The 17,403-nt window shown below is 36.9% G+C and overlaps 1 protein-coding gene across 5 annotated transcripts in view; it reads right to left on the bottom strand.

The window, feature by feature from the left end:
- The window catches only part of LOC128266430 (uncharacterized), a 42,501-nt gene extending 31,645 nt beyond the window's left edge, over nt 1-10,856 (bottom strand). Inside the window, exons 1-3 of one of the 5 annotated variants that reach the window (XM_053002943.1) lie at nt 10,528-10,856; nt 5,518-5,857; nt 4,095-4,753 (exon numbers count right to left, since the gene is read on the bottom strand). In XM_053002943.1, coding sequence (XP_052858903.1) covers nt 4,095-4,143 — 49 coding nt within the window. In that variant the 5' untranslated portion in view covers nt 4,144-4,753; nt 5,518-5,857; nt 10,528-10,856. Of the gene's footprint in view, nt 1-4,094; nt 4,754-5,517; nt 5,858-9,514; nt 9,531-10,376; nt 10,417-10,510 lie in introns of those variants that run through there. The other 4 variants (XM_053002946.1, XM_053002942.1, XM_053002945.1 and 1 more) reach the window with 4 other exon arrangements.
- Between the last annotated feature and the right edge of the window lie 6,547 nt (nt 10,857-17,403).

The following is a 17,403-nucleotide window of genomic DNA, read 5'->3' as shown; positions in this document are numbered from 1 at the left end:
CGCAAAAAATAGAAACAAAAAAATATGGTATATAATATATGGTATATAACGTTTAAGATACGGTCAACGGTCATGGCTTTAAAAGCAAACCCGAAACTGTCGTCGAAATGGTTTGGGGGGTGTGGCATAACATAAATGGATACTGTCAGTTTATATGAAAGTTTTTTTTCTTACCATAATTTCTATGTTTAAAAACTATTTATCGTGGTAATTTTGAAATGAGTGATAATAAATAAATGGCTCCTGTTAAAAAGACTATAAGACTTTATGCTAATGTTTAACCAATAACCAATTAACAATTATAATATACTTGACTGCCGAGAACTAATTTAAGTGCAAAAGCGTAAATATACGAAATAAATTAAGTTTAATATTTGAAGTGAAAGTCTACAAATATCGAGTTACTAAACGTTATAACCCTTTATTATTTTTAAAGGTATTTTTAACTCTGCCAATCCACCACGTAGAGCAATATAAAGTCGACTTTTAATTTAAGTTACTTGCCTATTTGTTTGGGCTAGTCTTTCTCGTGCAGTATTTTCGCAAATTCCATCAAAACCGCAGCGGCTTTGGACATTGCTGTTGGCCACTGCGCCCAGAGTCTCGTGGCCAGTGTAGCTGCTGTTGCAGTGGCATGAAAGGAATTGGCCAGGAAATGGGGAGCATGGAGTGATGCGACACATAAAATGCGTCCTGCAAAATTCGAGGCACGCGTTGAATGTGGGTATCGCCCTAAGCTGGAAATTTAAAGCGTTGAGAGAATAGCTTTAAGTGTGAGAAACAGATTTTCAGCAAGGTATTACGTTGGCGAAGCTCGGTTATTCCTCATTACGGACATGTCTTAAAGTGACTTTTAGAACATTAATTTGTGTGAGATTTTTAATGAAAAATAATGAGTGATTAAACCATTTACCGTTTATAATGATCGCTTAAGATTTAAGTATCAGATCTTGACCTGGGCAACCGTAGCTTTGCTTGGGCTCTTGGGCTTTACTTTGGGTTTTATGTTGCCTTTTTCCCTGAAAGCTGTTTGTTTTGTTAGCAATTTATTTATCAACGCTTTTTGTATTTCCGCTGGTTTATTTTCATACACTTCCTCATTTTTAATTTATGACAATGGGCCCCGTCTATTGTGAGGGCCACGCCCCCTTGGCAGCCCAACGCCCTACACCCTACGCCCTACGCCCTTCGCTCTGCCACTCTGCAGTGTTATTGTAACTGATGCTCTTATAAATGGCCTCTGCCCGTCAGACAGAATTTTCGTTTGTCGCTTTTATCGCAGTACCGGAAAGTGGCGGATGTTAAAGGGGAGGGGAGGTGGAAAATCCAGCGGGCTGGGACTTTTCCAGAGGGGCACACGTACACTTTGTATTTCCGTTGGTCCCCTATTGTCCTTGACAGTTTCATTATGACAGCTGGCGGGAGTCGCTTTCCACACCCATTTCTCGTTGATTTCGGTTTTTGTTTAGTTCCGCATTTGTGCCATTAAAGTGTCATCTTGTTGTTGCTGCTGCTACTGCTTTTTCGCTTGGCTTCCACTAAAACAATGGCCAAGTGTTCGCGCTGTTATTGTTATTATTATTATTATCAAACGCGCTTCCTCTTCCGCCGCACAAAACGCAAAGATAATGGCCGAAAGACAAGCGACCAGATAAAACGCTGCCATTCATGCTCTTGACTGATTTTTAGTTAATTTCATTGGCTTTGTGTTCCCGACCGAGGGGTGATTAGTGGGAATTATTGCGCAATCAACCCTCGCTCATTTTCTACTAATTTTCAGAATGCTTTTAAAGCGTGCTCTTTAATTGGGTGTATATTCACCGCTTTTAAAGTGTCTTCTGGGTAAGAAAACTGATTTATGTTTTAATATAAAACTATCTAAACTACATTTTTGAACAAATGCCATGAATTGTTTGTTTGGTTTTGAAACAAAAATAAACAAACTTAAAATAACAATTAATTCATTTTTTTAACCACACACTCACCCTCCATTTTCAACAGCCATACTAAAAAAAGATAATACATTATTCCAACATTTGCAAACCACATCCAAACAACTGGCCTTTTCTAAATTTCTGATCGACTTTAATGCGGTTTAAGGCTGTCCACCCTAATCCCAATTCTCCGCAGATTAATAAATCCATCCATGAAGTATCATATCTTGTGCGAGGAATCGGGAAATGCACATTTATTTAATTGAAATAAATTTTACGCCGTCAGCCGGGCAGTTTGACATCTGACTGCCGGGCGAATATGGCGAATATTATGAGCAGTCAGACATTTGCGCATTTCGGGCTGGGATTCGTTGTACGAGTATTAAAAGCAGACAAGCCGCTTGGGATTAATGGCTGCAGCTCGTAGCTCCCAGCTCTTTCGGCCTTTTCAGAATCCAGCTCCTTTGGCTCAGTGGCCGGGCGCACATAAATATGCAATTATTTTGCATTTTCCGCTCTTGCGCTCGATTTTTATTTATTCGCAGATGGCGTTTGCCGCGGCGTTGCGGTCTCACGCACATTTCTCCATGTTTATGGCAATCGCGACTTTCGGGCGGCGACAGCAAATTGACTTTTACACAAAGATGCGGGTGCGCGACACACATATCTCTTTTTGCGACATATTTATTTGTTGATTCAGATATTATTATTTATTCTTATTTATATGCATAATTTGCATTTGACATATTTTTATGGAGACTGTTCGCGCGCCAATATAAAAATCAAAATACTTTATTCGACATGCGAATGTTTTAATATTGGTTTGGTTATCGTTGTGCTTGGCTTTATAACCAACAGAAAATCACTTTGCATCGGGGTTTTTTTAAAGCCATAAAAAGTTCGTTTATGGTCATTAAAAATTAAGGAAGAAAATAAATTCATTTGGGTCATTTAATTTACTTTAAAATTTACTTTATTTTTATTTTTATACAGTAAAGTTACGTTTAATTTAAGGAAATGTCATCAAAAACCAAAAATAATTGACAATTAGTTTTCGTTTTCGATATGAAAAACAAACCGATAAGAAATTCTTTGTGACATCTGATTCAAGATTACCAAGCTCACAGATAAACTATCAAATCGAATTGGATCTTAATAAATATTTCGATTTGTTATATCACTGTTAAAAAGAAAGTCCCCAATGCATACACATGCGTTTATTATTTTGACAAATATGCTTGACGAAATTCCGTATTTTACATGTTGCCAATTTGACTTTTTATTTTCAAAAAGATTTCGTTTCGTTACTTGGGATATTTATGCACTCGGCAATGTGGAGAGGGCGTGTGAGTGAGTGTTTTAACAAATTGAAATGCATTGTGAGTGCTGTCGAAAGTTTTCCCATAGTGTAATTTGTGTGCAGCTTTGGTTATTACTTATTGTATATTGTTGTTTTTGCCGGCACAGCCTTTTGTGGCAACTATAAGCCTTTGGCATATCGCATTTTATTTACCAGTCGGGCAGCAAAGCTGCAAGAAAAATGTTTGTTCGTTTAAGATAAATTTATTGTAGTTGTCAATGCAAATTGCAACATTTATTGAATCGTTGCTGCCACGGCTCTGGCACTGTTTTTATTATGATTGCCAATGCGCTCGTACATAAATAGTTCTGCAAATAAATTGTGAGAGCAAATAAATCGCAGCAAGCGGGCAAAAGCCAAGCGTTTATGGCACTTTTGGGCTGGTGTAGGCTATACTGTTAATCATGTTCATAAATTTCGAACAGCTTTTTATTTTGCACTCAAAATAAGATATATGGTTCTTGTAATTAGTTGTGGTTAGGTTGTTGTAAAAATTGATACATTTTTGTGATGCTATAAATGTTATATATACAAATGCTGTAATTATTATTATTTTTCTGTTTTTATTAAACACATCTTTTGTTTTATGTTTATAAAACTAGATATTTTAGAAAGATCAAATTAAAATTAAATATTTTTTATTTTGGCATGCATACCCTGTTTATGGCATGGTATTTCGTTACAACCTTTATAATTTTGATTTATACTTTTTATCAAGTTATTAAGTTTAAAGAATTTTAATTTAGTCTATAGGTTTTCAGTCTTAAACTAATATTTTATTTTTCTCCAAGTGTACTTACCATTGAATGTGGCCAACAAGAGGGCACCAAGCAGGCGCAGCAAGCTCATCTTTAAGTCCTTTCCAATTTACTTGTAATCCAGCTCCGAGCTGCTAGTTTAATGCCATTCCCGATGCTGCGAAATGAGTCTGGGATTGAGTCCTAAACGGAAACGCGCTTACATTGCCGCGATAAGAAGCGGAAGTGCTCGGCTCAAGGATTCGGCGGCAGGAAGTCGGGTGGCAGGAGCAGAAGACTTAGGATCAGAGCCTCAGGAAACACTGCGCCCGACGGCTGCCAGTTTGACTGCCTCTAAATGCGGCGCACCGCCCGCTGAGCTTTCCCTGTTGATTTTCCCCGCCGGTTTTTCCTTTGTCTTGCCGGGGAAAACTCGTTTCATTGCTCGCCGACTCTCAGTGGCTGATGATATTTATGGCTGCGCTAGTTGCTCCTCGTAGCTGGTTGCATTTTATTGGGCAAATTAACGCCGCTGCACTCTTGATGCTGAAAACTCAGCGCTTTTAAGGAGTTTACATATTAAACCCGATGGTTCATGCATCATATCGTGACTGAGAGTCTTTCGCTGGCTTACATGCATGAAATCCACCTTAAAGATTTATCTTCCTTGGGCTCCACTTTGCTGCTGTGACGGCTGGCGTTGTTTCTTTATGGCTTTAAAGCTGCACAGGAAAAATATAATTGTTACAACTCAATTTGTTAAAATTTCAATATAAATTAAATCTTGTTACTATCACCAGTTTTAAGTGATTATCTTAAAATGTTGTCTGTTTGTTGATTTTACGAAAACTAGTCTCTCAGTTTTAAAGCTATCTGCATGAAGCTTTCCCAAAAGTTGTCTTCCTGTTGTAGGTGGTACATAAGTCGGAACAAGCAGGATTTGACGACTGTATCATATAGCTCCCATAGAAGCTCCCATGAAAAAATGAAAAAAAGGTATTACCAAAATCGGACCACTATATCATATAGCTCCCATAGAAACAATCGGAATACTAAAAAAAACATTTTCAAATATTTTAACTTTTCTATATAGTTTAGATTTACTTGTTTAATTTTATTTAAATCGGAAAACGTTATCATATAGCTGCCATACGAACGATTATCATAGCTTAAATGTTTTTAAACATGTACGCATGTGCCTAAAATGTTTTTGATTTAAATGTTTTAAAAAATATTTAATTTATGCAATAAGTGCAAGGGTATATAAACTTCGGATCGCCATGGTTTGCTTCCCTTCTTGTCGTAGCTTAAATTGAAAGATAATAGTAAGCCGCACATACATCTAAAAAAATAAGAGATTAAGTTTCAACAGGTTGATAAATAAAAATAGTTGGAATGTATAAACCTTCGTAAAAGATGGAAAATTTATATTTATTTAATTATTTCGATGTTTTTTAACATTCTAAAGTCTAAAATGTGTTTTTACCTCTAACAGTTAATTTTGGTTCTCTGTACACTGTTGCGTTCTTAAAATGTTGGTGTTTGTCTCGTCACACAACTTTCAGAAGTTGGCTTTGGACTGTTATAGCATTGGCTTACAGGCGAGACGAGACATGCAAAGGAGGCGAATAACTGCTATCCCAGATGCCATATCCCACCTACCAGTTCAGAGTTACAAGCCACCGTGACACCCGTGACCCATGTGGCGTATATGTCATGCGGATTGTCTTTGCGTCATGCGAGCGGCCACAAAAGTGAGCAAATGCAAGTGGAAGGGTGAATCTGACTCGTGTCTTATTCTGTATTTGGGTTATGATTTTGATGGCCTAAGGGCGGCATGACAACTGAAGGCGTCAAAAAGCATTTTATCAATTTAAAAGTAAATTTTTTTTTTCTTTGTTAAATGAAGAACACATGTGATTTGACTTCTTTGACGGTCACTTTTTTATGTTCCTGGTTTATTAGTTTAATATTCGTATTTCTCTCTATAGATAACAATATTATATACATATATATTTTTATAATTTTTAAAGGTTCCTAACATTCTGTGTAACGATGGGACTAAACTTTTAACAAAGTTGTATAAACTTCTCAGTAGTAAACATACAAGTTTATGGAAATTCGTGGACTTTAAACGTACCCAGATGCTATATTATCGCTATGTTTTTTTTTTGTCAGCTTCGCAGAACATTCATCTTGTGGCATCGCTTTGGCTCCAGCACACAAAAATGCCAAAAAATTCAAAACTCAATCTGTAATACACTGCCGGCTACTTGGGCTCATTCGCTTATCCCCCAGTCACTCTGGTCGCCTCGAGTTCCACGCCAAATGTCTGACAAATCGACGGTTGTGAGCTGCAGCTCCTGCCGAGGGGCCTTAGAATCGGGCTCTTCTGTTCCCCATGCGGACCAAATCAAATTGGCCGCCAAACGTTGCCTGGCGTCAAAAGTCATCCATCAAGGACATGGAACAGGTTACCGAAGGATGGAAAGGGGTCGCATCCAACTTTGCATGAAATTGGCTGTGTCTAAGCCAACGGCAATAACAACAAAACGAACTTGGAAATAGTCTAGTACACTTAGAGATAAGTCAAAAATTTACTTGGGGTTAATTTATGATATTTATTTTTAAATATATAAGACAGATGAAATAGTATATATTAAATACAATTTTGGATTCAATTATTTTTGATTTATTTATGACATCAGTCATTAAACTTATTTTCTCTTTATTTCATAAAGTGAAAAAATTTTGCTTTAGTGCACTGCAACTCTTTGTTAGAACGAGAAGAGTTTGTCTAACAGTCGGAGAATGGGCTCACCACTTGAGACTTAATAAACTGAGCCCGCCGGGCAGCATGAGCCCAAAAAAGGACTCCAGCAAAATATATGTAAATAAATAAACGCTTAACTCTTTTCAAAGCCAAGTTCGTAGATCCAAAAAAAATGTATGTATGTATATTGAAAGCTTTGCCGCCCGAAAACAGCGACGAGTTTTATGCATTATTTTGCCTAAATCCCCGGCGGCATTATCATCAATTCATCATCACAGGGGGCGGCAGAGGGGCGTGGGAATGGGCTGAGCAATGTGGCAGTTTAGATGCCTGCAAGGCCTGCTCTGTTTATTTAATTTCAACAGCAAAAAAGTGCGCCAGCCAACAAAGGACAAGACGAAGTGAATGAGTGGTCCGAGTATCTTGCAAATGTGTGAGTACCGATGTATGAGCGCTGCTGTATGCTGGTGTGTGTACGTGTTAGCCACTGCGGCTGCGGAAGCGTCACCAACATAACCATAGCCACAATCAACGCCAAAGGCTTGGATGCCTACACTCTCAGAAAACAATTAATTCAAACCATCACGTAAACTTTATATTTAAAATGTAGCTTTTTAGGTAATTTTACAAAATATTTAACTTTTCTTGAAATTACACAAAAGTTTTACCCTAAAATTTGTATACGTTTCTGTAAAATGGAAAATTTACTCAAAAAATTGTACCGTTTTTTAATTAATAGTACAAAAATTTTAAATTAAATTATTAGTCAAATTATTTTAAAATGGTTACTAGAGTCAGAATCCGTTAAAAACATAGAAGTAATTTAGAGTTAAGATGTGGATTACATATAAATATTTATTTTTGGATGACAAAGAGCGGACAATGTGACTAGTGCCCTAATAATAAGTAATGCTTAACTTGTTGCACTATGATGTTGTCGCAAATAAATAAATAAAAATAAAAGAGCGGACCGATTTGATTTTTGCAAATATTAAAAAAAAAAGCATTTGCTTCCATTTATTTCAGTGCCTGTTAGTGTGTGTGCTTTTTTCACATTCTGCTGTTGCTGTGGCTTTCTATGCCCAACCAACAGGCGAGCTAACAGCAGCACATGCGTCAAATAAATTACCCCAACATTGTTGTTGGCAAATTTTTGATGGTTTAATTTTGTGGAAAATAAGTTAAGCCGCTGCTGTGGCGGCCATATAACACACACTTACACACATACCAGTAATACTCGAACGTACACATGAGCAAATACAAAGCATGCGAAAACCCACTCCGCTAAAATTGTTGCCTACTTTGCTGCGCCGCGTATACGCAATAAAATAAACGCGTCGCAGTTACATTTCCGTCCTGCTCAGCTCAAACCAACAGAGAAATATAAAACGGCATGGAGTGGGGGCTCAACTCGGCTTCTCGGCGCACATTTTATGCCGCATTGCCATTTTTATTTATTTATTTTTATTTGCCTTTGGCTGCCGCTGCTGTGCGCCCTTTATTCGTTCATTTATAAATTATTATTGCAAAACACTCTGCCTCCACCTCTTCTTTCTAAGCATTTTCCACTTGAATTTGGAGGAATTGTGTGTGTGCATTTCACTTGAAAACGCGGACATTGTTTGCTTTAAAAATGTATGAGTTAATGAGTTTTAGGCTGGCAAAATAAATTAGCCGTTTGCTTGAAAATCTGTTCAGAGCCAACGCCACGAGGCTCAAGTGAAGCTTAAGTGAGTGGAAACCATCCATATATCATCCATTGCCTGCGTCTTTTTTTTTAGGATATATTTGGTCCTGTAATGTTTTCTTTTTTTTAATGTTCTTGCCATGCATGGAAACTGCTTGTGTGTTTTTTTTCCTTTTGGCGAACTTGTGCGACGGCTGTTTTGAATTGAGCCACATCATCATCATCCACTTTGTCATCGTCATCGCCATCATCATCATCTGAGCCTGATGGCTGACATTGTCAAAAGGGTTTAAGTGGCTCTACTTGAACCAGGGGAATCAGCAGCAGTAACAGCAAAAGCAGCAGTTGAAAGTCCTCACCCCTAATACTACAAAAATATGAAAGCATCGGACGGGTGAGGAGAATTCTGAATTCAGAGTGGTTCGGGAAAAGTGGGCAGAGCATGACAAGCAACTACCACCCGTTGCCAGGACGCAAGTTTAAAGCAAGTCCTGCGGCAGTGCAGAGCGGAACGAACCATAAAATGAAAATTTAATGCGATATTGATTTCGTTATTACATAAATAATAAAGAAAATTTGGCTTTGTTGTGAGCCATTCACAGCATTTAAGTTAGAAAACAAAAAGTGGTTGCATTTGCAACTAAACATAAAATGCCATATAAAAAAAATTAAATTTATTGAATTAAAAAACCCTTGAAAATCCGTTTTAGAAATGTAGATCAAAAAAAGAAAAAAATTTGATTGCTTATTATAAGTTCAATATTAAAATTTATATACTAAGAGTAACTTTTATTTAATTTAAACCTAATCGGTTAATAAAAGTTGATGCTTAAACTTTTTTATTATCTTAGATTTGATTAAGGGAAAAGATTCTTCTCAAATAATGGAAAGAAATTAGTTGCAAGCGCGCTGTAGAATCTGGACCCCCCCATTTTACAACCGACAATTACACACTGCCCATTAAGTTACTTCAATCACGCCCTTCGAAACCCTAAAAATCGCAGACAATAAACATTTATTTACCGGCTAATGCGCCTTGTTCCGAACGGTAATTTGTCAAAGGGTCTAAATAAAAACTTGTAAACGCCTCGAAAAATACGAAAGACTTGTCAGGCATTGACATTTGGAAAAAATGGATGGAGCATTTAAAACGTGGTAATGTTTTGTTGAGAGCTGATTGGAGCATTATGAAAACACGCAATTCACCTTCGTCATTGTCATGTTAATTAATTTGCCGACACTCGAGAAGACAAGTGAACACGGCCGGCGAAAATAGAAATTAAATGTAGGGGTCGGCCAAAACTGTCAGAAGCATTGAGAGGCCAAACTCGAGTGGCAAGGGTTAAGTCTCCCCGCCTCTAACACTTGTTAAGATTTTCTGATGGGCATCGATTCCTTTTACCACTTCAGTCCCAATAACACTGAGGATAAATATTTCCAAAGCAAAACATTTGTTGACGTTTGTTGACATTTGAAATATCCTATCATATTAGTATTAAGGTAATCATTTTTATTTGACTTTATTACTTTGTAGTCCTATAATTTTAATTTCTTATAATTTTTATTTAAGGCTTACGGCATCAAAACATTAGCGATCATTTCTTAACGACACTTATTTAAATTCCAATTTATGGTGTTGTAATAAACTATACATGGCAAACATATTATTCTGTTAGCAATTTACAATACTTAAAATGTAAGAATTAAAAACTAAGAACCAAAGCTTTTAAAAGGATAATAAATATAAGATATTAAGTTTGAAAAATGTTTGATAGTTTTTAGATGACACAGAATCATTAGAAAACAAGAATGTTTCATAGGCGCAATGGCAAAGCAATGGCCAGCATTTTATAAATGAAGCCACTTTTAGCCAGAAATTCATAACTCATTTTTTTCTCTCAGTGAACACAACAACAGCAGCATGGTCGGCACAGTTCAATGCCTTTAACATGGTTCATTGGAGACGGTAAACCGGTAGCCGGCGAACGATAAAGTGGGGAAAAATTCCGAAACACTCACGCAGACGGGGCACTCACACAAATATATTTTCTTTTTTGGTTCCTCAATTTAGTTCGCGCAATTTTTCGTCTTTTTTGGCGTCAGGCTTTGGCCGCGTTGCTTATACGCCGCGTGTGTTGCGCGTTGAAAACCCCTGCACGCACAGCAGGCTTGTCGAGACTGAAGCACCGATGCTGCGAGTTGGCGGCTCAGGATTCCGATTGCGATTTCGACTCCCGGCGGCAGCGGCAGAGCCTGAGCAGCGCTGCAGCAGAAGGACGAAGGACGAGGGAGAGCGGACCATCGCTGATGTCATGAGCAGGTCCTTTGCCATTCCTTTGGCTTTCCCCGAAGAAGAATCTGTGGTGCTAGTCAGTCAAGCGGCCATGTAGTAAGCCCAACATATTGTCGCAGGGCAGCATTCTGATGCTGCTGACGCTGACGAAATCAAGGACGAAGTTAAGCACTTCGTGACAGAATCAAGAGTTTTGGGCAACTTCGGGTTGTAGGAAGAGCGGTTGTGTGCTCTTTTGCAGCTTTGTCGCTGGCTTTCTCTTACATGGTTTTCGCGTTTCTAGGTCAGTTCGCCAGGACAGGTTAAATGGCAGTTAACTGATGAAATAAGATTCGTTTTGAATATATATTTTTGTTATATCAAAGAAGTCGAGGTCTATAAGGTATAACTTTCAATATGTGTCTTATTTTCGCTGTTATTTTGTTTACCTTTTTAACATATTTAGCGGTTTCTGTTACCTTTCTGTTAAACCTTGTTCTGTTATTTGGCTGCTAGAAATCTCTCCAAAATGTTATCTGACTTAACATGTCCATTGAAAGTAGAATCATAATGTTAAAGACCACATGTTATTGGGTTATGTTAATAACAACCATGTCGTCCATGGTTTTAGCCAAACTTTACAGGAAATTCAGCTACAATGGTAGGCTCAGTTTGAATTGTCCTATCTGATTTGTGTAATAATTTAAGTGCAATCCCTTGACTTTGCTTAAAACAAGGAGCTTTTTCCAAGCCAAGGTTCAAGTTTTGATTCCGATAAGAAAGATATCCAATTTGAATAAAATGTAATTGTAACTATTTTAAGCCCATAGAAGGCTATCATTATTGACTTGTGCTTAATTGTTTATAGATTAATGTCTAGCTCAAGTGAATTAATTATTTATAACTGCCCTAATAGGCTTCAACTCAAATTGATGATGATGAATTTGTAGATGACCGTAATCTATACAAGCCAGTTTCATTCCAGCCTTGTATACCTTGTATAGCTATACATAAATATAACCTTTATTGGAGGGAATCTTTTTATTTCCAAAAGAACAGTAGGATCTGTGACTAGGAGTACACTCATTCAAACTCTCTAGCACTCCCACTAAGCCGACACTCAGTGGACCAAAGCCAAAGCAATTACGACCCCAGACAATGGGCATGGAAATCGGGGCTTTTAACATTTTTTGATGGCCCGCAATAAAAGGAGTCCCACCCTTCAAGCCCTTGCCCAAGTTTTCTATCCCCTCACTTGCAACAAGGAAAACTAACCCAAATATATCCGATGGAAAACGAAAAGAAAAGCGAGGGAAAATAGCGTTGAGCTGAGAAATTCACGTAGCCAAGAAAGTTGCGTCAAGTAGGTTTGGATATTTAATGCCATTTAGGGTCGTAAAAATTTTGAGTGTATCTTCTGGAGTTCTGGATTTACAAATAGACAATGCAAAGCACAGAGGACAAATTCGGGCTGGCGCAATTATCTTGGTCTTGGACTTGGTTCAGCCATTAGATGACCCAACTATTTTTGCGCATATATTTTACGCATATTTTATGTGCCTCCGTTTTTTTTCTCCCTTTTGGCCATTTTATTGCCTCAAAGTCAAACGGAAACAGTCTTCCGGGCAATTCGCATTTCGTTTAAGATGTACTCACAAATAAAGATACAAAATAACTCAGAGGAGATACATATACTTATAAATATAAAACGAGCCTTAAAAAGGTTGACTTGGCAAATGAGAAACGATTGAGTGCGGCAGCAGTTATTTGTTGTTAAACATGTGACATGACCTGCTGAGTGCTCAATTTATTTGGGAACAAACATATTTTAACACAATAAGCTGAATAAACTGAAATATCTAAGAAGATTAAATTTAGATATTTTTTGATCCATATTAAGTTAGTTTTAAAACAAATTTTTATAACTGTGACCTGCATTAAAATTTGCTAAGCAGAAATGTTAAAAAGTCTAATAATATGATAAAATAAAAAACAATACAACGGATGCGTTCTCATTCGCTTGGAAAACTGGTGAATATTTAAAGTTCATGGTCGGTAATCTGGTTTTGGGATGTACTCGCACTTAAATGCGCATTAGTAAGTTCCACGAGCAAACAAAACCTCTTATGGGAAAACAACAAGGCGGCTGAGGCAACAAGAACAAGGACAATGTCGACAACAATTTGGAAATTGAGCTTGAAGCGAAGGACGGAAAGTTTTTGCATTTCATGTGTTTTTGTCATTGGAACCCGCTAATTTCCGTGGATAATAGTTTCATCTTCGTGACAGCTCCCCATCTCTCTTCCGCCCCTCCGTCTCTTTCTCCCATTTCGTCCATATCTATCCCTCTCTAATGCCTGACATGTTGAATTTGTCGTCCTCAGTTGGGTTCGTTTTTCAACTTACTTTTCGCATTTCTCTTGTTGCGTGCTATTGGCGATGTGCGTGTGTGTAGTTCGGTGAAATGTTTGCTTTTCCCTTTTTCAAAAAGTGTGTACGGTTATGTGAGTGTGTGTGTGTGAGTGGCGGCTTTAACTTGTCGCAAAAGTTTGCAATTTAAAAAAGTAAATTGAAATGGAATCTTCGTCTTTTGGCTTTGGTCCGGCTTTTGCTCTCGATGCCAAGTGCATTTGATGCTGGCGAGAAATGAGCCGCATCCCGTTGACACACTTACCAAAAATATCACACCAATAAAACTAAAAAGAAGTCATACAATTTTGTACCTTTCATTTATTGTGGTTACATTTGAATCAGAGAAGTACACCAATGCCAATCCGTGTTGATCGCTTAAAAACATAAGCTTCAAATAACGCTGTAGTTTCCAATGCAAAACTTTGTTAAGATACTGTATTATAAAAAAAAATGGGTTTATTTATAATTAAAGTTAAATATAACTGTTCATGTTTTTAAAAAACTTCTAAATGGTTTGTTATATTTAAGCAAATAAAAATTTATAGAAATTCTTTTTGTTGTATAAATATTTGTATTAAGAAGCTTTCGAGTTTTTTCTCTTTATGTATGTTTTATGTTGCATTTGCAACTGAGATGGCGATGGTGAAGTGGGCGACGGGATGTGCGTGTCACATCCAAATTGACCCCATTAATCCTTGCGGCCAGAGATAGCAATGGCGAAGCAAATGCCGAGCCAAAAACAATGACAAAACCAGTGGCTCAAAAAAGAGCACCAATACCAGAATCAAAACGGCTCTGATATGAACTGAAACAGGCAAAAACTTGCCGGCAAAATAGCAGCCAATGCGGCAGAATTCAAAAGGCCAAATACTGAGTCCTTTTTGCATTCCTCGTTTGGCTTGTTTATGGCTTGTTGCTCCTTCCATGGGATAAGTCATTTGCATTTTCCCGCCGTCTCTAAGTTCATATTATTCAAATGCAACAATATCTGATAAATAAAATAATGATTTCAGCAAATTGATTACAGACCGAACTGGAAATGCCTGAATAATTTCAGGTGAATTCTATTGAAATTACTAATCTCTGTGTAACTTGTACTTTTTGAAATTATTAAATGTTTGCACATTTCATCTTCATGTTGAACTATGGCTTTAAAGCATATAAGCATTTGGTTCTCAATTAATGTTAAGCATTCAACCAATTTCCTAATGAAATTAATGGAATTTAAAAAATGCATCAGCTGAATAAATTAAATGTATTCTTATTCTTAATTTTGCATTCAAAATTACAATTCGGAGTCCATACACTTTTAGTTTACACTTAATTAAAAATATTTTAAAACTGCTTTTGTATCATAACCACTAGTAACTTAATAATCTTAGTATAACAATTAATTAAAATTCCCTGAGAAACCAATTGGCCAGCATATTGCGAATTCCCTTGGGAGAATTATTACCGGCACCATTTAAAGGCTTAAGGGCTTAATTCCATCTCAAAAAAATTCTTCGAATGGGATAGATGTTTTTGTGCGAAGGCATAACAAATGATCAATGCTGGAAACTGTTGCGTTTAATCTTGGACTTGGCTCGATTTCCCAGAATCCATTAATCATTTCGGTCATCAAGCATGAAAGCGATTACTCATACATAGATGACTCCCCTACCAACGTTCCATTCCCCTTTTTTTTTTTTGCCAAAACAGAAATTACCACAACAAACACTGGCTAATAGGCACACTGAGAAAACTGATATAAATGCATCAAAGCTGATTTATTATTGTATAAATTGGGTTAGAACGTTTGATCTTTAAAATGAATCACTGCATTTTTGTAATCTTAATTATTCAGTTTTACATTAGTTGGTAATGTTATAAATAAAAACATAACTTCTTGCAAATTCGGTAATTACACAACAAATTTTTTGTTGAATTAATTAAAGAGAAAGTAGATAAGTTCTTATACAAGATGAAAATCGGACATTTTTGTTTTGAATATTTCCTTTCTGTGCAGACAAATGGAAAAACGAAATGTATGTGTGACCAATAGAAGGAGATGGTAGATAAGTAAGAGAACGAGATGAAGGGGCCATGGAGCTGGCCAAAATTGTGAGCCAAGGCTGATCTAATATTTGCTCAAGTGTTATTTGTGTCGGCTTAGTTTGCCCCAAAATTATGCTACAATATTCCGTTATATTTATCACATTTGATTGTGCGTATTAACTGCGAGTTTAGTGGGGCGTGATGACAGGGAAAAGTCGGAGAAATCTCAGTGGGGAAACTCATTGGGGAGTGTGTGATGCGGAGAGGAATTAATAAGATAACTTTTGTCTCTATTTTAGCCGAGCCAAGACAGCCGCTGGCTTATGCCTGTCATCGCGTTTGGCGAAACTTGTTTATTTAACATTTTGGCTTAATTTGTTTTTATGGCTACGAAAAGCGGTCGACTTCGGTCCTATTTCTGTGTAAATCAGCAGATTTATATTTCACCCGACTACGCGCCTTCTGACTAATTTGATTTTGAGACCACACATCCCCACATTTGCGAATGAGAGAAAAGTGCGCATTTAAATGGAAATGGATTCAAAGTTGGAACATGTTGTGCAAGTTAATTAGCACAAACAGAGGAGAGAAATTTCATTGGTTGATGGTTTGGATGGTTACACCAAAACAAAAAAGCCATAGAAATTCAAGTTCAAAATGCTCAATACACAATTCTTTATTTACCATTTGTTGGCACTTAAAAATTGATTAGGTAACTGGCCTTTAAATTGATATATTTTTGTAGGTGACAAGAATTGTGTTAATATTTGTGATGATGATTTGTGGAAATAGTGAATGGTTGCAGATATTTTAATTGTGAGTTCTATGGCATATTTTTTATTTCTATTGTATGGTACACTTCAAATTTTAATTTAAAACATGCTTTTCTAAGAATGATAACTTTTGATAAACCAATTATATTAATTAATATTGAAACCATTTTTTGTAAGTGTGATACCAACATCAACAAGAAGAGGCTGTTTGTGCACAAATTGTTTCAAGGCCTTGGCTTCAATTCAATTGCTTAGTGCAATACCATTTACAATTGTTTATTTTAAGTGGGCCCATTGCACGTAAGTGTGTGTGTCTCCTCTCTGTGTTTGGTGTGTATGTATGTGTGTAAGTGCGTTTATTGCGGCTAATTAAAAACAAACAATGGCCGCACAAAGTAGGTTGCATGCGGTTGCCCTGGAACGACAACAAAAGGCCAGCCAATCAAGTCAAAGCCACATTACACGTTACGTTATTTTCAAATCTTCTCTTTCACTTTACCGAGCATTTTCTTTCGACGTTTTCCCTTCTCCGTTCACCACTCTCCATTTCCCTGTTGCCACTTACCCCAGCCTTTGGTTTCGGGGCTTTTGTTGATGCGGCGCCATAATGAAACAATTAAGTGCACAAAATTAGGTTACAGCCGCAGTCGCGCTGCACAATGCCATGCAAATGCTGTGAGTAAAGTAAATACCAGCTGAATGCAACATCGGGACAAAGGCGGCTGTAAAAGAAAAGACAGAGACACTTCCCCCAGATGGACAGGACAGCACAGGACGAAAGGACGACGTACGAGGTACCAGGAGTGAGCGACAGGACAAACAAGCGGAGCAGAATGTGACAGGAAGGCCGAAGGAAAAGGAACTCGATTGTTGGATGGGGCACAGAGTCTGCAGCTGAATTCTAAAACATCTTCTTCTTAATTAGTCATTTTATTTGTCATAAAAATATTTATAATATTGTATAAATTTATTACCTTGAATAACCTCAAATAAAACATAATTAAAGACAAACAAAATTTTATGTACATTTATTTTCAATTAAATGTGTAGTTCTCGAAATTCAATAATGTAGCCTAATTTAAAACATAGTTTTGAGGTGACAGTTAATTTTGGTTATTCAACTTAACTTATCTAAATATGATTTTATTAAATAATTTTTGGACACGAGATTTGGACAAGTATTTTTTAATAATTTTATTATAAATTGTCATTTTTACAAATAATTTTTTAAAGACTTAATTAAAATGTTAAACTTTATTTTGACACCAATATTTTTTTTGTGCTGTCTAGGTTTTTACTAAGCTTTAAGGTGTCAAACATTATCGCCTGGCTCACAAACAATTACAAGGCGAAATAGTATAAATACTTCCCCTTGACTAACTTAATTACCTTTAAATTAAATGAAGCTAAGCTCACGG

Source organism: Drosophila gunungcola, chromosome 3R (genome assembly GCF_025200985.1).
Source record: "Drosophila gunungcola strain Sukarami chromosome 3R, Dgunungcola_SK_2, whole genome shotgun sequence".
Lineage (NCBI taxonomy): Eukaryota > Metazoa > Arthropoda > Insecta > Diptera > Drosophilidae > Drosophila > Drosophila gunungcola.
This window is presented reverse-complemented; position numbering and strand designations above follow the sequence as displayed.